A 27670-nucleotide genomic window follows, 5' to 3' on the forward strand; every position below is an offset into this window, starting at 1 on the left:
ATGTTGAGTGTGAGATTATGACTAGACAGCCTAATGGAAATGTCCAATGAAAGTATCATGACCTGGGGTGGGCATGTAGGGCAGGTGTCCTAGGACAGGCCCTCAGCCTTAACCATGTAAGGGGAAAAAAGTAGCAACAAGCTAAGGAGTTTAGGGATGAGGCAGTGTGGAATAGTGGGCAGCATGCTAGACAGAGTCAGTAAGACCTGGCCTTGGACACTAACTGTGGGTCTCAAGGCAAATCACATTACCTCTCTCGGCCTCAGTTTCCCCATCTGTAAAATGAGGAAGTTGGACTTGTTGAACTCTATGATCCCTTAGAGCTCTAAAACTATGATCCTATGAATGAATGAATCCACCCAGCCGCCTTCCACTTTGAAGATGTAACACGGGCTCTCAAGACAGGTTGGAGAAATCCTGAGCTTAAACATATAAAGCTATTGTCCCAGTACCGTACTGATACCCCTACACCATTTTTTCACCTTTAAGACCGGGATGCACCGTGGGCCCCAGGGCAGGGCTGCCTGAAAACCTGTGGTACACCCTGCTAAAAGGCAGTACTTGATAGCGAAGCTCTGTTGTCATAACTTGCCCTTTTGGAATAAATCCTGGTTGTTGCTTCCTTTGCCTCGCCCCTGATTTAACAAATACCCTCCTGGTCTCTCTGGCTCAGCTCATCGTATGGAAGATGTATTTATCTGTTCCATCATCAGCCTGTCGTTATTACCAACTATAACCTTCCTTTTCAGGACTGGTTTCCTGAAGGTCTCTTGACCCGACCTCAGCTCAGATTGCCTATTCTTGGTTCACAGCTTGCTGACCAAGCACTGATGCAGTCCCATTCTAAGTAGCCAGCCTCAACACCTGCAGAGGTTGGCTTTGTGTGCTTTAAATGCAGCTACATTCTACGCATACTCAAAGTAATTTTTCAGGTTCCCAGAAGACTAACCCATTGCTGCTATAATGCTCGACCATAACTTCTGGGTAATTATCTGTCATACCCAGAATGTTGTATCTCCTTTGCAGTTCCAATAGAAAAGAATCTGTCCCATCTTTTCCCATCATTCTCTTTCTGTCTCCTAATGTTAGTATCCTGATGGGCCCATCATAACCAATCTATTTTGGCTGTCTGTCCAGAGATTTCTATAAATGTCAAGGCTATTCATCTACATTTTAGCTGGTGCCAACATTCTCAAAGCAGAAAGTGGTCATCTTAGTACTCCTCCCTTGTTCTGATCAATTCCACCCTCATGGGGAGGGGGGAGAGGAGAAGAATGAGCTAAGGCCAAGCCGGACCAGTAAGAGGAAATTGTGAATTTCAGCTGTGATAAGACAGCATTGGTATTTTACATTCCTTGTACCTGCAAAGGTTGGCCTCGTGTGCCTTAAATGCAGCTGCATTCTATGTCGATTCAAAGTAATTTTTCAGCTTCCCAGCAGACTGAAAACAATATTATGTACTTTGTGTCACAGAGTAGATCCGGGATAGAGTCACAAATAAGACCCAGGGGCCCTGCCTTCCAGGATGCCCTCCAGACAATATTGCCCCTTCTCTTCTTGCTCCATCAGGCAAGTTGCATTAGCTACCTAAGTATGGAACATCTGTTGACTCTCAGCATCATTTCTGGAATACAAAATGTCTCTCAGTTTATGGCTTTTTTGGAAAGAATAGACTTCTCATGGTAGTAGCTAAAGTAAGACATAGTTTTCTGGTGTGTCAGGAAATCATGGGTTCCTTGTTTTGAAATTTCTCCCTGTCCCTGTTGACCTGGCTAGTCCCAAGGGTGGGGAGGAAATAAAGCAATGAATGCCCTTCAGTGTGCACAGGTTTTCCATCTTCAGCTAGAAGGACAGTGAAGGAGGCCCTCAAAACCCATACCCAATACTAACACCTCCACACAGTGCATTATGTCAGGCAGAAGACCCAGGAGAGGGAGGGAGTGACTCAGTCAGTATTTATTGAGCATCCTCTATGTGTCCAGAACCCTGTGTTCATGATATGTGAGGGGAATGGAAAACACTACCAAATGTCCTTTCTAGCTTCATCAGACTTCCTGTGTGAGCCACTTAGTCTCTGCAAACTGTCCGTGGCTAGAGCCTACCTTAACCTCTCAGCCAAGTTACTACAATGAGACTCACAGACTCCTTTCTCCTTAAGTCATCCAGCATTCTGCCAGCTCCCACAGGTTCCCATTTACCTATCCACCAGAACCAGTGCTGGAGAGCTTGAATGAAATGGTTAGAAAGGGTCAGGAGTTTGATTGACCTTGCTGGGAAGTAGGTAAACTAGAAGAGATCAGAATGTTCCATTTTCAGACAGTGGGAAGAGGGAAGCAACAAATAGGGACCAATGGTCTCCATTTTTTAAAAAACCCAACAACAAATCCTATATTCCTGCCTTTATTATGGACCTTATGGAAATTGTGTTATAGCTTACTTATCATCAAACCATTTTCCCTTGAGGAAGAATGTCTATTTCTAAACCAGAAAGTGAATATGAATCTACTAAAAAGGACAGAGTTCTCTCCTAGTGTCTCTTTGTCTCATAAAGGGGCGGAGGCAACCTTGAGTTCTCGAGTAGTGCAAGCTCCATCAGGTCCCTCTAAGCTGCAAAGCCTTCCAAGTTCTGCTCTGTTGATGGATTGTGCATTTGATATGAAGATTGGTCTAGCTAAGTTTGGACAGGCTCAACATGATGGATTTTTCAGCCCTCCAAACTCATACAAGATACATACTCATACAACTCAACAGATAGGGTCTAGAGAAGGGGTGGGGAATCTTTAGCCTCGAGACCACTTGTAGCCCTCTAGGTCCTCAAGTTTAGACCTCTAACTGAATCCAAACTTCACAGAACAAATCCTCTTAATAAAAGGATTTGTTCTGTAAAACTTAGACTCAGTCAAAAGGCCGAACCCAAAGACCTAGAAGGTCACAGGTGGCTTCGATGTTGCAGGTTGTCCACCCCTGGTCTAGAGGAATGGTGATGGGGTAGCTAAGTAGAACAGTGGATAGAATGCCAGGCTTGGAGTCAGGAAGACTCATTTTCTTGAGTTCAAATCTGACCCTGGGCAAGTCACTGAACCCTGTTTGCCTCAGTTTCCTCATCTGTAAAATGAACTGGAGAAGGAAAGAGAAAACCACTGCAGTATCTTTGCCAAAAAAATCCCAAATAGGGTCACAAAGAGTTGGACACTACTGAACAACAGATGTATGATTAGTTGTGATTTTCCTGGGAGGAGTCTCAGCACCATAAAAACTGAAGGACCCATTGCCAGTCAAGTGGTGTGTCAGCCCTAACTTCAGAGAAAAGGATTTGACGTGGCAGAACTGAGGAAAAGTTGGTTTGCAGCCTACACTCCAAGCTCAGTAGACTGAAGTTGCTATTAATGAGACATAGGTATGGGAAATGGGACAAAACAGGTGAGTGGTGAAAGACTCTGAGGAAATGAACAGAAAATCTTTCTTCTAACACCTGGGGGTGCTTTTATTTCCACTCCAGGATCCCCCACTTTGAAGTCGGTAAAGGGGCTTTTCCCCCCTAGATAATGAGGATGCAATGAAGTAGCAAGGACCAGGACTGGAATTCAGGGCTGCAGGGCTCTTTTCAACTGTCCCAGTTCCTTCATTAGGTTTGCTCTGGGTTAGAGGAACCAATGAATCCTCCCATACAAGTCAGCCCCACGAGTAAGGTGGACACATGCACTGCCCTCACTCCCAAATGGCTCCAGCAAGAGTTTGCTAATGTGGGAAGCAGCAAAAGCATCAAATTTATGTCCCCCACCCTACTGAGCTTTACCCTGTGAAATGTTTTCCCACTCCTACCTCCTAGAATGAAAGGTCCTTATTTGTTGTTTCTTTTTTTCTTTCTCAGTAGAGACTAAACCAGGGTTGGGGAACTCGTAGTCTTGAGGCCACTAAACTATAGGCCAGGTGCCCCAGTGGGCTGTAAGGTGTGGTGCCCTTCAAGAATCAGGAGGGGCTTTGGGAGAGTAGGTTTAGGAGGAAAGGATTCAAAAAGAATTATGTTCAGTCCCATTCAATGTTTATTGTATGATCTTCCTTTCTCAGCCTGGTGGACAGCCCCACACTACACAAGGAAAAAAATCCCTTCCCTACTCCTCACCATGCCTATTTTTGCCTCAGAGGTACATATTTTACATCTAATTGCATCGAGACTTTTAAAGTGATTGAACCATCTTGTACACAGTCTGGAGAGGCCTGAAACAAGGGTGGGGGTTCGAGCACCAGAACTCTTGAGGAAAGGGGTTATGGCTGAATCGTAAGGATGGGGAGAAAGAGGGTGGCATGGGCACCAGCCGAGGGCCCCCCTCTACCTTCTGCACTCCACACTCCCCGAGCTTGGAGGCCAGGTTAGGACACACTACCCAGAGGAGCTGGGGGAGGGGCGAGAAGATGTGCAGGGTGGGACCACCCACTAAGCCCCAGCTGCGCTTTGCCGGGCTAAGCATCCGCCGAAGAAGTGGCCCCGCCCCTCCAGGCTCCCCGCCCACGCACAGCCGCGGAGGCCCAAGTAACTGGGAGCAGTCTCCATTCAGTCTGAGACTATGGCAACCCTGCAACCCCCAACCCCCTCCCCGCTGGAGGCCTGCGCAAACACCATCTCCAGGCTCGAAGAGGTGGCTGCTCTTTCTCCATCTAGACTGGAGCAGGCTGGGCCGAAGGCCATGAAGCCTGAATGAGTCGGACTTCAGAGAAAGGTAGGCTAGAGAGAGCAGGACCTGGCCCGGACTCGGCTAGGGAGAGATTCTTCTCCCCACCGGACGATGTAGAGGCTAGACCTGTGAGCCAAGTGGCTGCATTTCCTGACACCTGCCCTGCCCCACCCAACTGTTGAATGACATGTTTTCCTAATTACAGTGATCTGAAATTAGTTTCGTTTGCAGACGTTTATGACACCCCTTGAGATAATTAGGTAACCCCAGGGCATCTCGAACACTAGATTGGGAATCACTAAGAATTGGGGTACCCACTTGGAGAGTTGGGAGATGGAAAATAGGGATAGATCATTTCCACCGAGTACTGAGGCCACCAGAGAGCTATTTTGCTCCCTGCTGCCCGACCACCCTCCCTCAAAACCAGACACAAGAGAAGGGTTACCACCCAGAAGGCCCTCAGCCCTCACCCAGTCTCCTCCTACCTTCCAGGACCTCATGGTCATGGACCTGAGCTCAGCATACTTTAATACTTTTTACGGCATCTCCCTTTCTAATGCTGCAGGATTCCTGTTTCTTACCTGGTAGAATGATAGAGTTCTGGGACACACACAATGCCAATCTTAGTGCTGGGAGATGAGGAAGGCTAGGAGGTATTGTCTTTAATATCTCCATGTTCCCAAGAAACTGCCTGTTCATGGGGGAAAGTACCAGGCTGGAGGAAGAGGGTAAAAGAGTATGTGTGGCTGTGTCACCTCTTTCTTGGCTGCTGCTGGGATGGTCCTCAGGCACAAGCCAGAGAAGGTATCATGATTCCAAGCTTTTTTTTTTTTTTTAAAGATGAATTTGGCTGCGGAGGCATTCCCTGCCCCCTTGTTACCATATTTCCATGGAAATGAAGGAGGGGTCAGAATGGAGTTGGCTCAGATTGCCTAAGGGGGAACACGGAATAGGGAGGTGGCAGATGTATCCCTTTCCACAGTCCTACCCAACACATACATAAGTGTCCCCACTTGACTCTTACAATTACTACCCTCCCCCTAACTCAGAGTCAAGCTTCTGGGGCTGGTATTATGCCAGCTGGACCCAGGGCAGGGGCTACTGGTGTACTACTCCCTCCAGTGCCCAAATCTAGTTGGCACTAATCTGAGTGTCCAGGGACAGAAAAGGCTGGGTTGGTTACTGTGATGCCTGCATGAGGAGGAAGCTGGTCTCATTGTAACACTGTGCAACTGGCATCCCCTAAAACATTTTTGTTTAAAAGTAACTTTAAAAAACCCCAAACAGACCCAACAAATAAAAATAAAACAAAATCAAAAAACCTCTCTCAGAAAATTGTGGCACGGCCCCAGGTGGGGGAGGACCATCCTTCTGTGACGAAGGCCATCTGCATGTCTTGCCTTTGTCTGCCTGTCTGGAGCTTGCTCTTTGTCACTGGGTGAGGGGAATCCAAATCTCTGTTCTTTGCCCAGAGCTGTGCCCAGTGCTGTAAGCAGATGACGCCCGCCTTTCATCCTGGCGGGGGAATGGATGGGTGTTCAATACCATGGGTCAGTCCGGTGCTGCCGATTGTAGAGTTGTAACTTGATCTGATCTTTGATCTGATTGATAAGGATCTGAGATAGCAGGATGCCCACCAGCTGAGAGAGGCAAAGGAACTTGGTCTTTAATAATATTCCTTCCCTTGTCCCTTGCTCCCCATCTCTACCACTGAGTCCCAGGCTACCCGCCCTGCCAGAGGCAGCTGGCAGTTGAGATAGAGTGCTTGGAGTCAGGAAAATCTGAGCTCAAATGTGGCCTCAGAAACTTACTGTGTGACACTGGGCAAGAAATCTAATTTGTGTTTGCCTCAGTTTCCTCAAAAGTAAAATGGTGATATCAGGTAAGGGTCAAATAAGATAATATTTGTAAAAAGAGCATAGTACAGTACCTGGTACATAGGCACTAAGTAAATGCTTATTCCATTTCTGCTACCACCCTTCCTTTCCTCAATGCCCCAGTCTCTTACAAAAAATTTTCCTAGCACTCTCAATACCCAGGCCCTAGCGCTAGTCCCCTGGGGTACAACCTTCTATTGGCCTCTCAGGTAGAAGAATTGGGGCTTTTTTTATCCTAACCCAATTCACCAACTGCTGGATGAATTACCTGAGGGATGGCTAGGCCCAATGCCACACCCCCAATGAGGAAGAGGTTGCTATGGATCCAGTTGACTAGCTTGTCAATGCAGCCATTAGTGTAGATGACTTTACCAGCCTCCAGGTAGTCAAGAGCTTGTATACCTCGGCCACACATGGTGTTGATTACTTTCTGGAGGTAGAAGGAGAAAAGGATGAAGGAAGGACGGAAGAGAAGAAGGGAGGGGTAAGAAGGAAGAAAGAAAAAAGCAAGGGAAAAAGAGAGAAAAAGGAGAAATGGAGGAAGGGGAGAAAGGGAAGGTGGGAAAAGAATGAGGGGGAAGAGAAGAACCAAATGGAATTCCCAGTCATCTCCCACTTCAGACCCTAGTCATCTTTTACATACCCGACATTGGTTCAGGGGTGCATTTGGAAAGTACTAGGTAGGAAGGCTTCGCAATCCAAATCTGACTCCTTGTGTTCTGTGAACATCTAGATCCTTTATCTCTCACTCTCTTTCCCTCTCCCTCTCTTCCTCATTCTCTCTCTTCTCTTCCCCTTCCCTATTCCCCCAGATGAGACCCTTGGGTCAATAGGAATCACATTTGAGAATTTCACATAGTGGCTGTCCTGGGTGGAAAGAAGCCTAGTTTTAGGGAGGGGGTAGGGATCTGACCACCCCTAAACCGCTTTCCATGGATCTTTTAGGATTTGCAACCAAAAGCTGCCCTTGTTGGTCATCAGTGGCTAGGAGGAAACAGTAGGGAAGGCAGCTTACCTGGCTGGATTTGTGCAGGCAGCAGGAGAAAGGTACAGAACACCGCTCCCGGCTGGGGTTGTCTTCTGTGCAGTTGAAGTACATGTTCTGGGACCAGTCCTTGTAGGAGATACCACCACAGCAATGGAACTGCAAAGAAGCCCAGGTATGGATGTTAAGAATTACCCACTTGGAACAGAGAAGAGAGCCATGGTAAGAACTCAGAACCCTCCACCCCTCCACAAGTCTGATTACTGATTTCAGGAAATTTTATGTGGGCCAGGGTTCTGATTCCTCTGGGCTAAAGCATTTGCTGGTCAACTCAATTGGAAGTGATCTCTACTTCCCTTCATTCCTCTGATACTTTATGCCTCCCCTATAGTATTGTTCACATTCTGCCTTGCAGGAGTTATTTGCACACCTGTCATCTCTATTACATTCTAAGCTCCTTGAGGGCAGAGGCTGTTTGAAATTATCTTTGTAGAATCCACAGTAACTAGCACAGTGCCTTGCACACAGTAGGTATTCAAAAAATGTTTGCTAAAGAAATAAAATCTGATGCTGCAGATTTTCCCTTGGGATCCAAAGAATGAGAGAGGGGGCAGTTCTAGCCTATGGGAAAAGAAAGAGAAGATCCAGTCAAGAAGACTTCAGAAAATTGGTGGTGGAAGCCAAGAATATGGGACAGAAATAAATAAAATTCCCCAAAGTCAAATGGCAGGTTTGGGGTAGGATTTAGCATCTCTGTCCCCAGAGAGCACCTATGTTTGCATGGTGCTCTGATAGACACTGTGCAGAGTAAGTGGGAAGCAAAAATATTGATGGGACCAGAAAACTGAGGATCTCTTGGAGTTAGCTAAGCTCTTGTCCATGGCTTCCCAGATGACTAAGCCCACCATCTCGTCCATACCTCCTTCTGGCCAAAGTCAATGAGGTTCTGTAGGTCCAGGTCATCTCGGTAGTGAACAATGGCATTGTTGATGATTTCACTCACTTTTCCACGAGCCTGCCAGATACACAGCAAGAAATGTGGTATAGTAGGGCACTCACCCTTCTTGCTCCTGCCATTCCAGAGGGCAAGGTGTACTCTGAAATCTTACAGGATTTTTTTTACTTCTGAACTTTTTGCATTTTCTATTAATACAAGAAGTGGCAAAGTGTAGTGACCAGAATGCTGGACTTAAAAGCAAAACAAACCTGGGTGTGCACCCTGCTGACACTAGCTGTGTGACCATGAGTAAGTCATGACTTCTCTGAGTTTGGTTCCTCATCGATAGAATGGGGTTACTGCCATCTGCAGTAGTACCTGTCTGCTACAGTGCTTACCACAGCACCTGGCACATAGTAGGTGCTTAATAAATACTAATTCATGTAATATGCTTTATAGACCTTAAAATGCTATGTAAATATTTCTTATTATTATATCCTGAAGAAATGTGATTTCATTGATGTGGGTCCACCTATGCAGATCACAGCTTCTCTATAAATTGGTAGATGGTCTTTGAGTGTAGTTGTGGCTGAAAAATTCATTACCCTACAGCCAAGCTGATAATAACTAACCAAATTTAACTAGGTTGGTCCTCAGATGACACATACAGCCCCTCTCCAGGCCAGCACTTGAGACCTTCCCAGCTTTGTAAAACCTGCTAGAGTTTTGTCTAACTCAGGGTCACCTCCATGTAGCAATAAGGCATCAGAGGAGGAGGATAATCCTGTTTTGAATTAGTTATTTGTGTACCATATTTTTTCTCTTAATAGACTGTAAACTCCTTGAGGACAGAGATTTCTTATAAGCCACCTTCTCTGTCACCTTTGCTGCCTTATCCTCTCCCCCAGCTTGTAAAATGGAAGCAGAGGAGGTCCTACCCAAGGTCTGATCTCAGCCCTTGTCTCTTCTCTTCATTGGCAATCTTTATTATCTCCTTTTGAACCAACCCTTGTAGGTTCATAGGTTTTAGAGCAGTGATTAAATTGACTCAGACCAACCTACCGTATCTAAAAGAGCATCAAAAATAGAGACCAGTTCTAGCATCAAGAGCCAATTCCCAACTCCCACCCTAGGGTTGTCCAGGTGCCACAAATAGAGGGAGATGTCAGGGTTGGCTTTTACCATCATCTAGGACAGATGCTCTTTGTGAGGGTCCTTTAGAATGGCCTGTGGTCCAGCGATTAAGCTCATCATAGAACAAGGAAAGAGTAGCATTTGGGGCTGGACAGAGACCAATTTTGACTGTTTCTAAAGCAAGGTGAGTCCACCTTTGAGGGACTCTTGTGTGAAGACACTCAAAAAATACTTGTTGACTCTCAATTTCAAGCTAAGAAATTGGAGATTTTTCAGGTGGTGTTGAACAAAAACAGTGACCCCTAGGGGGAGTAAAAGAAATGGCAGCTCTTCCAGCCACAGTGCAGGCTGATCTGCTGTTTCATTTTTCCCATTCTTCAACAAAGATGTAGAAAATCCTGAATTACTAACAACTTGATTTCTGCATTTTGTTCAGCTATTGGCAGTGAATATTTGCTGACTAGTTTCAGTCTGGATGCATCCTCTTAAATTCTGGGATCTCAACCCTAGAATTTAGATTCCCCAAATTGGGAAATAAAGGGAAATAAAACATTCCAAGAGGAAACAATTCTCTTCCAACCATTTTTAAAAATAGTAGTTCTGGTGATTGGTCACTTGGCCTGAACTAGAATTTCTTTTAAAATATTAATTAATTTATTTTTAGTTTTCAATATTTACTTCCATAAGTTTTAAATTTTTTCCCTCTCCCTCCCCAAGATGGCATGCAATCTGATATAGGCTCTACACATACATTCCTATTAAACACATTTTCACAATAGTCATGTTGCATAGAAGAATTATAACAAATGGGAGAAACCATGGGAAATGAACTAGAATTTCTAAAGGCTAATTTTGCTTAGGAGATGAAGAACTGAGGCTAAGAAAGCTTATAATGGGAAGGACCATTCTCTTCCTGTCTCTTTTTCTCTAACATAAAAGGTTCCCTTTCACCCCAGCACACTACCTTGTCTGAAAAAACAAAGCCCAGGACTCCGGCAGCCAGCTGGAGCAAGAACACGATGGTGAGGCAGAGAGAGAACTGTGGGAAGAATTCGAAAGAGAGAGATGCTTGTCACTGAGTTTGGGTGTCACTCTCTTACAGACTGCTGTTGTGGTTTGTTCGTTCTTCTTGAAGGAGATGGTAGACACCACAAGGGTGATATCTTGGCTTTTGAGTCAATTGGATTTAAGTGCAGGGAGAGATGGGACTACCATGTAGCATTTTTCTAAGATCACTACATCCACCACTGAGCCATGCGTTTCTAAATGCAGATGTAATAATGCCTAGCATATTTGAGGGGAATGGGACATAGATAATTACTGCAAACTTTGGGGATGAGGAGGGAGGGGTGTCCATCTAAGTTTAAAACTGGGAATAAGGTAGCAGAACCCAAGGAGTCAACGGAGATCTCAGAATGCAGTATAGTAGTCCTAGCCCTTAACAGTATGTGGGAAGAGAATTATAAGGGAAGAGAGGCATATTGTTCCCCAAGGGCTGCTTACCGTTTGCAGGAGGCAGATGTTTTCCCGAAGGGATCCGATGCAGCCACAGAAGGTGAGTAGAAACATGAGGATGCCCACTACAATTAGCAGGATGGCTGGGTCCACTGCCAGGCAGGCCATAGCTGCCTCTGAGGAGATATATAGTATAACCTGCCTCACAATTCCTGTTTGCTCTGAGATTCACCCTCTTGCCAAACCTGATGGTCACACAGATTTGGTACTTGCTTATAAAAGTCAAGTCTCAGTTTTGACCACCACAAGGGGGTAGCAGAGAGCCACTCTCCTAGCCATGGTCTGGAGGTGAACATTAGTAACTGAGTAGGGGATGGTTTCCTAGTGGAAAAGTAGAAGGACACTAGGCTTTTGAGCTCTGCATTTTTCAGTTCCACAGGATGGTGAGGTCTTGTTACCCAGTACTAGGGTGGTGGAATTACTTTGCTCCCTAACCCCCACCACCTCAGTCCCATGCTTTGGAGTTGGGTGCATCTTGAAAGAGTCTAGGAGAGTTGGCAGGCTTTGGTGACTTTCTCCCTAGAGTAGCCCCTTTTAACTGTTGGTCAGACAGCTGTCCCCTTTAAGCCTTTTTCCCTACTGATGGGTTAGGGTAAAGAGGTAAGAATAGACAAAGAGATATGGGGACTAGCGGGAAAGGGGTCAAGGTCAGGATCCTATGCAGGGAGGGAACAGGCTTTTAACTCACCTGCATGCTTCATTAACCGTGCATAGACTCCTATAGCAACCAGCACCATAGAGATTACCTAGAGAGAGAGAAAGGACAGCTGATTCTTAGACTATGGACCCAAGAACTCTAAAATAGAATCCGGCTTTGGGGCAGGGCAATGAGGTGAACGTTTAGATCCCTGAAACTAAAAGTCGCAGTATGATATAATAGAAAGAATGCTAGTATTAGTGACAGTCAAGACCTGAATTCGAATCCTGCCCTTAATATTACCTGTTTGGGCAAAGTCACTTAACTGCTTTGACTGAGCTTTAGTTTCATCTTTATAATGGGGATAATATTCTTTTTTGGTACCTATTTCACAGAATTGCTGTGAGGAGCAAAATGAGTAACATGTAAAGTGCTTTATAAACCTTAAATCCACATTGATTATCATTATTATATTAGCAAGGAGAGTTAGACAATCTTAGGGTATCCTTAGATTTGAACAGATTTATAGTCTCGATAGGCCAAAAAAAGTGAATGGAGGTCCCCAGGGGAGAGTGGAAGGTTAGCTAGTTGAACCAGATAGTGGGTTTATATATAAAAACTTGGGCTGCAGAGTGGGCAAAATTTTGTCCACCTTAAATTCCTGGCTGCCCCCAGGGGGAATTCGCCTAACAGGAGCTCCAGTGGGAGCCTTTCCTATCCTCCACTAATTAAAGTGAGAAGGACAGCCCTATTGAACATCTCCCCTCCCCTTTCAATCTGCCCAGTCCTCAGGCTGGCGCTAAGTAGCAACATGCTGTCACCATGGTGATGGCTGGGGCACCGCTCTGGTTGAAGGGAGTTCTCAGCAGCAGGAACTCAAGCAACTCAATGGGGAAGGGGTCAAGGAGCCCTGGGGTGGTTGCTGCTGGCTGAACCCCTCCCTCCTCTGTGGCTGGAGGAAGACAGCCGTGGGGGTGGTAGACTTGGCTGGGGGAGGGAGAAAGAGGTAGGACAGTGGGAGGGGAGGGCTGTGGAAGTTGGCCTCCACAGACAGGATCAGACTGGACCACAAAGCACAAAGTCATTTTTCTAAGCGGCCTCTTTATGGGCACCTTCAAGCAGCAAAACAATGGTGACACCAAAGGACATGACGTTTTCATGGACCCTTTTCCACTCCTCATTGTCGCTCGCCTCTTCTGGAGATCCTTTCCTGTCCACCTTCCCTGTTACCTGTTGGGGGCCCTTCCCTACTCCATCATCTCTTTCAGGGACCCTTTCCTATCTCTCTTCCCTTAATGTTTAGCTCTGCCTTCAGACAATACTTTTTTGATAAATGATCTCTTTATTTCTGTAGAGCTCGTGTTCTTATTCTCCTTGGACTTTTTTTTTAACACATCTAATTCTAATAGAGATCCATAACTTTTTGCTAAGTAGTCCCGACACAGCAAAACTAAAAATAGCAAGTACAGAATTAGAGATGTCTATTATCCCAATGTAATTCACTGTAATTCCATTTATAAGCCTATAATTATATGGAGGAAGAGGGAGACCCAGGGGGAATGACAGCAAGGTGCCTTCCTCTTATTCAGAAACACATTCAGCGTCTGCAGCAGCAAAAGCAAGCAAATAGCAACTTTTTTCCATCAGGTCCCTAATGTCACCTCTAGGCCTCCTTCCCAGAGCCATTTATCCTTCTCCTTTAGAATGGGTCTTTTCAGTCCACTTGTCCCACGAGAACACTCTGGCAGGTTTCTTCCTTTCAGGCTAAAGACAGAAAACATCAGCAGCGTCTGCTGATGATTCTAACTCATGCATCTAGTTATCAGGAAATTTTCCAGGAAACAATCCCCTTAGAAGGCGGTGTGGGAGGGTGAAAACTGCAATGGATTAAGAGTTAGAGGATCTGAGTTTTAGTTCAAGGTCTGCATTTACTAACTGTGTGACTTAGGCAAGTGAGTTATCTTTGCTAAGCCTCAGTTTCCTCATCTGTAAAATGGGAGAGACCTCACAGGGTTGTTGTAAGAGTTAAAAGCAAATGTTTAGAAACTGCTTTTTAAAATATCATTTTTTAAATTATCAAAAATTTGTTTTCTCTCCATTTATCTCCCAATTCTCATTAGGGAAAAATAAAGAAAAAACAAAATCCTTGTAAATAGTCAAATAAAGCAAATTTCTACATGGGCCACATTCCTAAAAATATGTCTTATTCTGTGCCCTGAGTCCATCCTGTCTCTATCAGGACGTAGGTAGCACACTTTTATCATTGGTTCTATGGAACCATGGTTGGTCAGTATTCTTAAGTCTTTCAAAGTGTGTAAACTGCTTTTTGACTGTAACAAATGCTACTTAAGTACAAGCTATTATTATTATCTTATAAACATAACTAAGCAAAAAAAGGACATGCTTGTCAAAAATTCTGTGTAAATTAGAATTGTTCTAATTCAGATCATTTCAAAGGTACTAGGTAAGCTGTGATGGACCGACTGTCTTCTCTGCTCTCACTGTACTACCGCCATTCACCCATCTTCCTGAGTCAGTTGGAGACCGGTATTCATCTACAACTTCTCAGAGCAATGTGTTTTAGAGTGAAGAACACTAATGTCAGGACAGGAGACATGGGTTTAAGTCCCCCTTCTGCCGTTAACTGGCTCTCTGACCCGGAGATAAATCACTTTATCTTTCATAGCCTCACCTCCTTCCTCTGTAAAATGAAAGTTTGCTCCAGATGATTGTTAGGGTGTTTTTTAGCCCTATAAGTCCATGTGTCCTTGAGTGAACCAAAAATTCCTTTTAAGGGCCAGAAAGGCCAAGAACGAATCCACGGCTTACAGAGTCTGTAATTTTGAATTTTTCTTTCATGTTTTCCTCAAGTGAGATTCACCTGCCAAGCCTCACTGAAGAACTGTAGGCTCTAAGAAGAAGGAGCTAATCGGGGATACGCTGTGGGGTACCAGTGAAAACATTGCTAGCTTTATTGTGGGAATCCTAGGGACTTGGAGCAAGTCCTTCCTTCCTCTGGGCCTGCTTCCTGGTGGGTATCCTTTTTGTTTTTAATCAAAGGAGAAATCTCAGAAACTCCAGGGGCAGCTAGGTGGCGAAGTAGATAAAGCACTGGCCCTAGAGTCAGGAGGACCTGAGTTCAAATGTGACCTCAGACCCTTACTAGCTGTGAGACCCTGAGCAAGTCACTTAACCCTAATTGCCTCAAGAAACAAAACTCCAGAAGAGCAATCCAAGGAGAGGAAATTGGAATGGGTTAAGCTAGCTGAGAACATGATGTGGTTTGGAATCTGAGAGAGTCACAATGGCTCAAGGACTGATTCTTACCTAGACAGAAGAATCTCTGGACATGGAATCTTAGATTTAGAACTGGAAAGGATCGTAAAGGCCATGTAGTCCAACCAAAGAGGTTAAATAATTTACCTTTTTTTTTTTTGAGGCAATCAGGATTAAGTGACTTGGCCAAGGTAGCACAGCTAGTTAAGTGTCTGAGGCCACATTTGAACTCAGGTCCTCCTGACTCCAGGGCCAGCGCTCTATTTACTGTGCCACTTAGCTCCCCGAAAGGATTGACTTAAAGTGATACAAGTAGGGATGAAGCCAGCATCTGAACCTAGGTCTGTTGGCTCCAAACTCAATTTTCCACCATGACATGCTGCTCTATCCATCTCTTGCTTCCCCTTCACCTCTCCCAAAGGGAAATTTCCACCATAGCTTCCCCAGCCTTTCAACAATAGCCTGTAGTGGCATTTAAAAAAAAATCATTGCTTTAAGACTCACTCCCCCAGGCACAACATGAGAAGGAAAAGGAAATCCATAGGCTCTACCTAGAGTGTGCTTGGAAAATACAGTGAAGGTTCTGGCTCTGGGGAAAACTCATCCTATAGTGTGCTGAAGCCGATTGTTAAATTTTCATTGTGAGCATTTACGCCTTGGCAATCAGCAGCACTATTAATCAGGGTTTAACTTATTGTTTTGTTGATTGTTTAGACTTAAATGATGGAGAAAATGTTAATGGTGCAGTGTAAACTTAAAAGTATGTCCTGAGCACATTTTTCCCCTCAGCCATCCAGTTGTTAAACACTTGCCAGCAAACCCATATGTTCATCCATCCCCCTAGAGAGGGAAGTAAGGAAAAACCCAGAGCTGGCTTGCTGCCTGTGGCCTTCAGAGGCAAGGTGGCAAAGAGCCAGCATGTCTGGAGCCCAGGGCAACCCCCGGTAAGTCCCTGAATCGGGGAAGAGGACACCATATTGAGTGGGCCTGAAGGTATCCTGAAAGAAGCTGGAGTGCTTGGATCCCTCTCACTGTTTAAAGCAGGAAGTAGGAGAAGGTAGATTTTGAGTCCAAGCCCTTTTCGGTAATCCCACCCTGTGATGAGGGAAAGATCAGCATAGAGAAAAAAAGGAGAAAGTGCTAGGTATCAGTTGCATAAAAGACCTATAGGAAAAGCTTGGTAGGGGGGCAGAAATGGCATCTTTTCTAAACTTTGTACCTTTCCCAGGGCCCATCACAGTGTTCCATACACAATAGGTCCTCACACATGGAAGAAGTGCCCACATGAAAGAGATCTCAGACCCATGGAGATATGTTTAACATCCCACCAACATTATTAAGTACCTACTGTGGGCAGAGCACTGGAGGAGGTAACAAGTTTGGATAAAATATAATCCTTCCCGGAGGCCCCTGAACTTCTGGGCATAATTCAGATTCCTGGTGATGTGACTAATTCATTTTCTTCATGAGACTTAGACTACAGTGACATTTACTTTTAAGATGACATATTCTTTGTGTGCCCATGTTTTGAGGTTAGTAATTTCTTTTCCTTATCTCCTCCTATTTTGTCCTATTGACTATCTTGGGCCTTTATACTTCAGTGGCTCTTAGAATGATACCTCCTTAATAGAATGGACCAGTTATAGGTGTTATTCATAGTCTAACACTACAGGGTGTTTCCAAAGTCTGAACACACAGGCAAAAATGCATATTTTCAAGAAATGCAATGAATGAAATTTTCAGCAACATTTTATTTAATTGGAATATTAACAAATAAAATCTTCAATATGATTTCCATAATTTGTGATACAAAGGTTGATGCGCTTTGCAAGATTCACAAGAACTTGATGCAATAACTCCATATTGCCTTCAATTTTAGCACATTCACTCTTCATATGTTCAATCAAGTGTGCTGCATGTGCGATTTTCATTGAGTACACCTTCTCCTTTAGCATACCCCAGAAAAAGAAGTCAAGGGGGCTAAGGTCTGTTAATATTCCAAATATTTCAAAATATGCATTTTTGCCTATGTGTTCAGACTTTAGGGACACCCTGTAGTCATCCTGAGAAGTGGACTTGTTGGCCTTTTTTTTCTTGGCGCAGCATTCTGTTGTAGTGATAAAAACACTGAATTTGGAGTCAGAGATCCTGGGTGTTAATCCTGGTTCATTTATTTATTTCATCACCCTACTTATGCCCAGTGACCTCTCTGGGCCTCTGTTTCATCTAAAATGAAGGGATTAGACTAAATGATTTCTAGAGTCCTATGACTATGTCCCACTATCTTCCGGTTTCATTCTTCACAATCTGGCTGGTTTGGGGTCCCCAGAGTTATAAAGGGAAGGAGGTACTTAGTGTCACACAGTAAATCTAAAATTTGGGTTCATAGCCCTGAAATGGCTGGACTGTTGCTCAGTTTAAGATATGCTCTATCTTGAAACATGTCCAGTGTTAGTGAGCAAGAAGAGGGACCCTACGGCAAGAATGGTAGCGTACAGGAAAAGCATTGGATTTTGAGCCAGAAGAGCTAGCTTAGAATTTTAGCTTTGCTACTTGTATGACACTGGTCAAGGGACCTAGTTTCCTTATCCATAAAATGATGTAAGGTTGGATTAGAGAAGGGGTTAATTTGGGTCTATGATCGTTAAAAAACATATGAGAACTTCATTTCATTAAAATTGATTCCTATATGTTTTATTCATTTAAAAACATTATTCTGAGATGAGGTCCACAGGTTTCACCAAAGGTGTCTATGATACACACACAAAAAGGTTAAGAATCACTGGACTAGATGGTGTAAAGTCCTGGTAGTTCTAAATCCAATATCCTTTGAATGGTTTTTCTTGTCTTGTGGCAATTAGGACTTGTCCTGTGCTATTAGGACTGAAGGTATGGACTTCCGTGGCTCTCCCTAGATTTGGAACCTACCCAATTGGTATCTCTGAGTGGCAGATGGAACCAGTGGGTATCAGAGCAGGGTCAAGCCCTCCAATTAATATTGGGTGTGCCACCTCAACCCTTCAGCATCTAGCTGATAAATACATATCCTTCTCTCTTTTTTTCTCTCCTTACTCCACCTCCAACCTTTGTATTTCACCAATGCAGGAAGAAAAGGGGGTATTAGTTACTTCTGACCTAGGAAGCTTATATATAATTTCCAGGATCCTGGGAAGGCTCATTCAGGTCTTGAGATCCTAAGGAGATATTACCTCTAAACAATTAACAGCCTGGCCGTAAATATATAGGAGGGTAGTCTCAATCAACCAGGAAACATGTATTAAGCATCTATTATATATCTCTCTATATATATCTCTATATATTGTATAAGCATCTACCTAACTACCTAATGTCCTTGACCTTAAGGAGTAGCCTTAAGACTATCAGGGAAGATAGCAGGTATCTACGAAATAAGTATGAGGTCATTTTTTGAGGGGAAAGTCACTAAGCAGCTGTGAGGATTAGGAAAGGCTTCAGGCAGAAAGAGGCACTTGAGATGATTATTGAAAGAAGCTAGGGATTCTAAGTGGCAGAGATGAGGAATGAGCACATTCCACGAATGGGTAACAGAGCAAAGATATGGAGACAATCTCTCAAGCTTTTCTAAGCAAAAGGAATAACATAAGGCACTCTTGGTTGAGATGCCACTTTTTGAGAACAGGGGTCAGACTCTAGGTAACTCCTAGGGATGGAGCTTCTGCAGAAGCAGTGGTAGATACTAGCTGCTTTGCCAGTATGATCCAGGCATAGACACAAAACAGCATCCAGAATATTCATTGTGCCCCCTTAACAAGTCAGAGCATACTCTGGTTTTGGATCCTTTAGGCATTAAGGGAGAGAGGGGTCCTAATTAATCATAGTTAGAGTTGGAAGGGGCCACCTTGAAGGTCATCTTTAAGCTCCTTGTTTTACAGATGAAGACAGAGGTTCCAAGAGGTTAAACGATTTGCCCAAGGTCACACAGCTAATAAGTGGCTAATAGGTGAGATTTGAATCTAGGTTCTTTGGTGCCAAATCCAGCAGTCTTTCTAGTGAAGCATGCTGGTGGTAGGATGACTGAAAACTGCGTAGGAAAATAGCAACAACCATTCCACGAAGGATGAATGGGAAGATCGTCATTTTCCTTCCATATCTCCATCTGGGGCCCTAGCTGAATGAAGTGGAGTCAAGACCATGGTCCAGACACTGGGAGATAAGAGAATAATTTATTACATATCCTTTTTTTTTTTAAACATACCCTTTAGAAAGGTCATCACTCCACAGAAGAGGTTATAGATTCATTTCTAGAAACAGAGACTGAGGTCTAGTGCTAGAGTTGAATCATTTACTGTTAAATAGCTGTTATGAGTTCTTTTCTCTTAAAAAGGGGGAAAAAATGAAGCACAAAGAGGGAGATACTTTGACTCAGGCTCACATTGCAAGTTGATTAGAGATCCAAAGATCTAGAACTTGTGACTTCTCCGTAGGCTAAGGTAGATTTGAGGAAGAGTTCTCCTTATTCTGACTCAAATTCCCCCATTCCAAGTTCCTTCCTGAGGGTCTGAGGAGCTAAGCACTCTCCCTAGTTATGAGCCTCTCAGACCCAGCTGAGAGGGAGAAGGGGGAAAGTACAGAGAAAAGTTTCATGAACTAAAAGTGAAACAGAATAGACTCATTGAGCTGTGTCTAGTGGGAGAGAACTGCTGTGGCTAAGAGGCTGCTGAGGAGTCACGTGGAACACAGGGCAAAGGAGAGTATGTTAAGTTAGGACATGGAGGGGGGAGGGAAGGTCATTGTGATGACAATCTTGGACCCACTGTCCCCAGCAAAATAGCCACCAGAAATGGGCACTGTGTGGGCACCAGGGAGGGAGGTTGCAGTAACATTTATCACCTCCTTGGAAAGATGGAGGTAAAGAATTCTCCTCAGCCCCAAACTATGGTGAAAAGGGATTTCCTGCTACCGCTCAATACCTCTCTTCTTCCCTTTACCCCCCAGTTCCAAACCAGAGGCTCACAATTATAAACCCTTGAATGGTCATTAACTGGTGACACCCCAACCATAAGCATGTGCTTTATTTACCCAGAGGCAACAAGGTAAAAGAGAAAAGGTACTGAAGGGAGACTGAGGAAACTTGGGTTCTCAGCTTTGTCTCCACCCCTAGCAACTAGTGCCATTAGTGTGACATCAGGCAAAGTCTTCCGTGGATCTCAGTATTCTTATCTGTGAAACGTGCTGGGGTGGGTCGCTAGCTTCCCATTAAGGCTTGCTAAAGGTCTAAAATAACATAACTAAGCTTATTAAGTGAGCCTCAGCCCTGAATTTCTTTCTGTGAATGAGCTGAACTTCATCCCTCTGAACCGCTGGGATTCTTTCCTGGTGTCCCCATGGGCTAATTCAACTCTGATGCCAGGTCCTAACACTTAACATTTATTTTCCCTATATGTATTCCATACTCAGACCCCAGACCCCTTTGAAGCCTTTCTATGATTGGCTTAGAGCTCTGGTCTGTATTTTTTTTTTCTAGAAACAATTTAGGTTCACTCATCCTCTGTATTCAAGGTCTGAGTTCTAGGACTTAGGCAGAGCTGGACTTAGGCAAAGGGAAAAACACCCAGAGAGGCAGTTTTGGAGACATGGGAGATTCACTGGAATGGCCAAAACAAGGGTTACTCCAGGTACTTTCTGTGGGACATCCCGGGACATGGCTTCTTTCCAAGAGATCCGTCAAGCATTTGGGGAGTTGTGATACTAGATCTTCTCTCCAAATGTTGAGTGGCAAGCCCAGGCGGCAATTCTGCCTTCCCTATGGAGCCCTGCTCTTGTGCAGCTATATACCCTTCTGGATTCCAGACATTGCCAAGTCTTTCTAACTCCGGCCAGCCACTTGGGATTTTGTCTGGACCCCAAGATACATGTCCCAAAGGCATAAGCCTCCTTTAAATAAGCCTAAAATTGCTAAGAGCCAGAGATAGTATAACCTTGTTCTGGGAAAGAGAAGGCAACAGGTGAGGCAGCCAGTCAGGTGAAACGCATTCATATCCTGAGGCTATTCCTGTTCTAGGCCACAGCTGAGGTTAGGCAGCTTAAAAGGGGAAGCTTTCCACGACCCACAGCGTAGAATCCCCTCTTCTAAGGAAATGCCATTTCTTTTTCCTCGTTGCCCAAAGTGCAGTCTCTCCCAGATCGCAATCCGGGAAGTCCCCTGTTCTAAACTCAGAACTGATGAGCGACCTCCTTCTCAGACCTGGGTTACACAGATGGTTCCCTCATGCCAGACTCGGCTCTTTAGCCGGACACAAACCCCAACAGGGTGGTTCCTTGGGGATCAAAGGTTCCACCACAATGCTGCCTAGATCAAACACCAGTTTTGTCCCCTCCCTCCCCTCCCCAATACTATACCCCCCCAGTATTTCTGCCCGGGATTAAAGCATCCCAAGTGCCTATCTCCAGAGAAAAGGATCACAGTGCCCCTCATCACACTACATTCTCCTTGAGCTGGGCATCCTGAGCTATCCCTTGTTGCTTTCCCCTGGCCACAGATCAGATACTACCCGATTTTCCGTCTTCAGATCGCCTCTTAACATCAACTGCACCGATCCCCGGACGGAGACTCACCCAAAAAAGCATGTTGAAGAAAAAGAGCAGGTATTTCACCACGGGGCTGACGAAGGAGAACTCCTCTCCATAGACTGCGCCCGCTGGCCCCGATCTCCGGGCCATGGCCCCGCTGTCGCCTCCCCCGGGGGGCCTATTTCCCCGATGACTGCTCTGCCCACCTGCTCACGCCGTGCCCAGGGACATCGGAATCGCGCCCTGAGAGGCAGCTGGACAGCGGTGGAACGTACCCGGGAGCGGAAAGAATGTCTGCGAGCGGTGCTGGAAGCCAGCCTCCAGCCAGCGCCAGCAGGCAAAGCAACCCCGATAGTCCGCAGCCGGAGGACCACCTCCTCCCCTCCCCGCACCCAGGAAACTTGGCCCGCCCCAAGCCACCGCCCATTGGCACCGCTGTCGACCGTCTGGCTTCTCATTGGACTGTCGCTGATGTCACTAAATACCCAGCCATTCCCTCTGCTCCCAGAGGAGAGGGGAACACCTGTTCTGTGAGGGATAACTTCTTAAAGGGTCAGTAGTTTTCCCTGGCCTCCCAGAACAGGGTAGGGCCGAAGCTGCAGCTGCTTAAGTGGAAAGAGGGGGGGAGGAGGAAAGGTACACAATCCAGCCACTGCACACACCCCAAAATAAAATAAGTATACACACACGCCACATTTTTTTTTTTTGGCGAGGCAATTGGGGTTAAGTGACTTGCCCGGGGTCACACAGCTAGTAAGTGTTGTGTCTGAGGTCATATTTGAACTCAGGTCCTCCTGGCTCCAAGGGCCCGTGCGCTATCTACTGAGCCACCTAACCGCCCCCAAAACCAAATCTTCAGTTACTTTTGAAGAACCTACTATGTGCCTATCCCGTCCCAGCTGTGGCGGGGAATCCACAGGAAGAACAAGAGACACTGCCTGCTCTTACAATTCAGATGGCGAGATAAGTGTAATTAAATTCAACAAACACATCTAAGCACCCACAGTGGGTGAGACACTATGCTAGGTACTGAAATAGAGTTAATATACGTGAAACAGTTAGAGGAGATTTAAGAAAAAGTTTTTTGGTATTGACTAAAAATGCAGTGAGGGTTCAGAGAAGAAAAATCAGTATTAATCCTGGAGAAAGAGTAACTGAAAAGGTAAATAAAGCAATTTGGAGGGGAAGAGGAAAAGCGACTTTTAGAGGCAACCTGGCAGTTAGGTGGTACAGAGCGAAAGGGCCTGGAGTCAAATCTGACCTCAGACACTGCCTGGCTGGGTGACCCTGGGCAAGTCACTTAACCCCGTCGGCTTCAGTTCCTCATCTCTAAAATGAGCTGAAGAAGGAAATGGCCAACCACTTCAGTATGTCTGCCAAGAAAACCCCGAAAGGACTCAAGAAGGATCAGACACGACTGAAGCCATAGAATAACGGCGTGTGTCAAGCACTTTACAGACAGTTTATCTGATCCTCACAACAACCCTGGAGTGTAAGTACTATTATGATCCCATTTTACAGTTGAGGAAACTAAATTAGACAGAGGTTCAGTGGTTGGCCCAAGGTCACACAGGTAGTAGGGTCTGAGGTGGAGTTGGAACTCAGGTCTTCCTGACCCCAGATCCAGCAATTTATCCACACTGCCACCTATTGGCTTGAAGTCAAGAGATCTTGGTTCTAGTCTTGGCTCTGCCATTAAGGACATATGTGACCTACACTGTCCCAGTCTGGTCTTCAGTTTCCTCCGAAAAGAAGTGACCCTTTAAAACCCAGGTCCTAATAACAGAAAAGGAGCAACAATGAGGTTGTAAAGCTAAAAAATAAAACACGTGACTGCTGCAAGTGTACTCTTGGTGAGGTACAAATGAATTTCTTCAGTCAATCAGAAAGGAAACAACTATAGGAAGAATGATAGGCTGTTCCTCAGGGTGACCTTTAAAAGTCAGTTCGTAGAGTTCTGTCTAAAAACGCAAAACAGGAACCCAGCTCCTGACTGGCCAAGAAGCAGCAACATGGAGCTGGAGAAAGGAAGCTGCAAAAAGCCTCATGGAGGTGGGGCAGAAGGTGGAAGTTTAAAAGACAGTGACAGCTGCTACCAAGGAAGGGGTCTCTTCTGGACTCTGGGGACAAGGCTGCTTGAATCAATCAGGCACTAGCCTCAGGACAGAGGCTGTTAAAACAGGGGTGGAAAACCTGTGGCCCCAAGGCTGCAAGTGACCTTCTAGCTCTTTGGGTGCGGCCTTTTGAGTGAGTCCAAGTTTTACAGACCAAATCCTTTTATTAAGGGAACTTGTTTGTGAAGTTTGGATTCAGTCAAAGGGCTGCACTTGAGGACCTAGAGGGCCACATGTGGCCTTGAGGCCTCAGGGTCCCCCACCTCTGTGCTAAAAACGTTTTTTCTTCCCAATCTCTACCCTTCAAAAGCTCTCTGGGTGGTAATCTTGTATCTCCTTTCTCCCCTTCAGCTCCTTGGGATCTTGAATTCTTTTCCTCTGGGCTTGGGGGAGGAAGAGTTTACATTTCTTTGTTTTGAAAGTTTACATATGTATGTGTATATGTGTATATATATATATGTGTATATATGTATACGTGTGTATGTATGTGTGTGTATATGTGTGAACAATGGTAACCACACCATTTGCTAAGTTCCCCCCAGTAGAATGGGCGGATAAGGACAATTTGATCCAATGGCTGTGAAGCAGGCACTGTGGAGTGCTTAGAACTTGGTGGGACAGTGAGTGAAGAGGCCAAGGTCATCCACAGCATTCCGGGACATTTCCAGTCTTGACTTTTCTCTTGTCAGTGGACTTTGATGACTCTGGAAGAGAGAATGAGGCTAACAACTTTGTGCAACTCTGCCTTGCTTAAATCCAATTCCTGCACAGCATGATGAGGAACCATGCGCATCAAGACATCACCCCATGGTGTCATTGGTCCTCTTCATAAATGAAGGACAAGCAGCATACTTACTGGGAACATTGCTGGGAGGAAACCATTGAGGGGGAAACATCCCCAAAGAAGTGATAGACCTAGATCTAATGTTGAGGTATTTTGGCAGAAGTGCTGTCTCTGGCTGGGTCCTGGAACTAACACAAATGTACAGATTCTTTGATACTACTTTCCAGAAGAGAGGAGCATTTATGGTAGGAAAGCCAACTGAGCAGTGATTCAGTAGCAGGGTGAAGGGGACAAATAGGAATGACTGAACCACCCTAATGACCACACATTCTATTAAACGTGGAGGTTGGACTAAGATGATTTCACCTCTACATTCTAGGATTCCAGGTGAGATTTGAGCTAAGTAAGGTTTATATAGGTAGGTGGAAGGAAGAAAAATCAAAGTGTATGAACAAAATATGTGAAGGCAGGAATAAGCAGACTGAGATGTGTGCAGGAGAGAGTGAGATCTAGCTTAAAAGTTGCAGAGAAAGTATGCTGGAGAATAAGGCTGTGGGACAGATTATAGATGACAATGAAACAGAATAGAGAAAAACAATTTTTGAATTTGCTAAACCTTTGACCTAGTGATATCACTACCAGGCCTATACCCTTCAAGAGATAAAAGAGGAAGAAGATTCATTTGTACAAAAATATTTATAGAAGCTCTTTTTCTGATGGCAAAGAATTGGAGACTGAAGGGGTACCCATCAATATGGGAGTAGCTGAACAAGTTATGGTATATGTATGTATATAATAGTATATGATGGAATGCCATCATGTTTTAAGAAATGAAGAGAATGGTTTTAGAAATCCCTGGGAAGATTTACATGAACTGATGCAAAGTAAAGTTAGCAGAATCAGGAGAACAATTTATACAATAATAACAGTATTGTAAAGACAAACAAAGACTTAGGAATTCTGATCAGCACAATGGAACTAAACAGCGTTCCAAGGACTTGTGATGAAACATGCTCCCTACCTCTAGATACAGAAGTGGTGGACTCAGAGTGCAGAATGAAGTATTTTCTTAGGGGGGAACATGGGGAGGGAACATGGCTAATGAGGGAATTTGTTTTACTTGACTGTACATATTTGTAATGGGTTTTATTTTCTTGCTTTCTCAGGGTTTGGAGGAGAGTAAGGGGCGGGGAGAGAATTTGGAACTGAAAATAAAACTGGATTTAAAAAAAAAAGAAACAGAATGGGGACAGGTTATAGATGACAATGAGAAACAAAAAGAAGAGCTTGACCGTATATGGTACTTGGAGAACCATTGTAGTTTAGTTAATAGGGGAGTAATACAATGATATGAAAGCATGAAATGACAAATTTGGCAATACTACTTAAAAAGAATTGGAAGACGGGAAAACCTGAAGGCAAAGAACGTCAACTGTGAGACTTTTTGATAGAGCAACTGTTAGAGTATATCAGATATGGGGTGACAAAGACCTGAATTAGGGTGATGGGTCTGGACATGGAGAACCAAGGGCAGATCTGAGAAACAGAAAAACGATAATAAAACATCATGGTACGGTAGGGAGAGCGCTGAATTTGGAGTTAGAAGATCTGAGTTTAATTCCAAACTCTGCTACTTACTAAGTATGTGATCTTAGGCAAGTTACTCAACCTCTATGGACCTCGGTTTCCTCATCTCTAAAATTAGGAAGTTGTACTAAAGGAGAGGTGTCAGACTTGAAGCTGAGCAGCCTTGTCAGCTGGAACCAGATTAAAATATAATTGGGAAACGTCTAGCAAAATAAATGAAAGTGCAATACAACATAAACAATGTTAATTTGTGATTTTCAAAGTGAATATGCAGCCTGCAGAGATTTATTTCTGTTTGAATTTGATGCCACTATCCAGATGACTCGCTACATTCCCTTCCAGTTCTATATCTAAGCCTGGGAAACAAGACTCAGAATAGATTGAATAAAAAGGAATGAAGAAGAGAGACACAAAGATGGCTTGGAGCTATCAAGCCTGGGAGGTTAAAATAATAGGGACACTGACTGCGGGTGGAACTGGATAGTTAGGAAATGGAGCCAGTTCAGCTCGATTCAAGAAGCGCTAATTAAGAGGTTACTACTGAGCTAGTTGGGGCTGAGGGGAAGATAATACATTTACTTTTGGGTAAATGTATTCACAGAACATTTAAGTCAAACCCAGAGGGGTTGTCTTATTTTTGAGATTCACATGTAATTGGACACATCCTATAGAAGTTGTAAAATCGGGACAAGAGAGAATGCCAATAAGAAGGAGGACTTGAGTTATAAATCTGAGGCATCAGCACAGATGTGAAGTTGTTCCGTTTTTTTGAGGGGGGGAAGGCAGGGCAATTGGGGTTAAGTGACTTGCCCAAGGTCACATAGCTAGTACATGTGTCAAGTGTCTGAGCCCACATTTGAACTCAGGTCCTCCTGACTCCAGGGCTGGTGCTCTACTCACTGCACCACCTAGCTGCCCCACAAATGTGAAGTTGAAGGAAAGAAAGTAAAAGGGTTTTCTGGGGTGGTGAAAGTAGAGAAAGAAGACTGCGGGGAAGCTGAGAATCAAACTTTGGGGACCTCCCACAGTTGAGAGACAAGAATAAGTAAAACCAGCTAAATTGTATTACCCTGCTAGAAAATGTTGGAGAGGAGTTTGAAAGAAGCTACGTAATTTCAATTGAGCATATTCTCTGTTCAGCTAATCTGTCATTATTTTTACCTGAAGCTGGCACACTTCTTTTTGTTGGGTCTTTTCAGTCGTGTCTGATTCTTCATGACTCCATTTTGGGGTTTTCTTGGCAGAGATACCGGTGGGGTTTGCCATTTTCTTCTCCAGCTCATTTTACAGATGAGGAAACTGAGGCAAATAAGGTTAAGTGACTTGCCCAGGGTCACACAGCTAGTAAGTGTCTGAGGCCAGATTTGTACTCAGGAAGATTAGTTTTACTGATTCCTAGTCCAGTGCTCTATCCACTTCACCATCTAGCTGCTCTACTGAGGGTTGTATAGTTTACAAAAAAGGCAGCTAGGTGACACAGTGGATAGAATACTGGGCCTGGAATCAGGAAGACTCATTTTCCTGAGTTCAAATCTGGCCTCAGACACTTACTAGCTGTGTGACCCTGGGCAAGTCACTTAACCCTGTTTGCCTCTGTTTCCT

The 27670-nt window shown here is 44.6% G+C and overlaps 1 protein-coding gene across 1 annotated transcript; it reads right to left on the bottom strand.

Annotated features, from left to right (window-relative positions):
* Positions 1-4580: 4580 nt before the first annotated feature.
* Positions 4581-21973, bottom strand: TSPAN33 (tetraspanin 33). Its single transcript, XM_036761107.1, has 8 exons — positions 21629-21973; positions 11810-11867; positions 11110-11237; positions 10571-10645; positions 8455-8550; positions 7566-7694; positions 6819-6980; positions 4581-6313 (listed from the first exon to the last, which is right to left on the bottom strand). Exons 1-8 carry the CDS (start codon positions 21731-21733, stop codon positions 6212-6214), a joined length of 855 nt encoding a protein of 284 aa, XP_036617002.1. The 5' UTR covers positions 21734-21973; the 3' UTR covers positions 4581-6211.
* Positions 21974-27670: the final 5697 nt, after the last annotated feature.

This window comes from Trichosurus vulpecula, chromosome 5, assembly GCF_011100635.1.
Source record: "Trichosurus vulpecula isolate mTriVul1 chromosome 5, mTriVul1.pri, whole genome shotgun sequence".
Lineage (NCBI taxonomy): Eukaryota > Metazoa > Chordata > Mammalia > Diprotodontia > Phalangeridae > Trichosurus > Trichosurus vulpecula.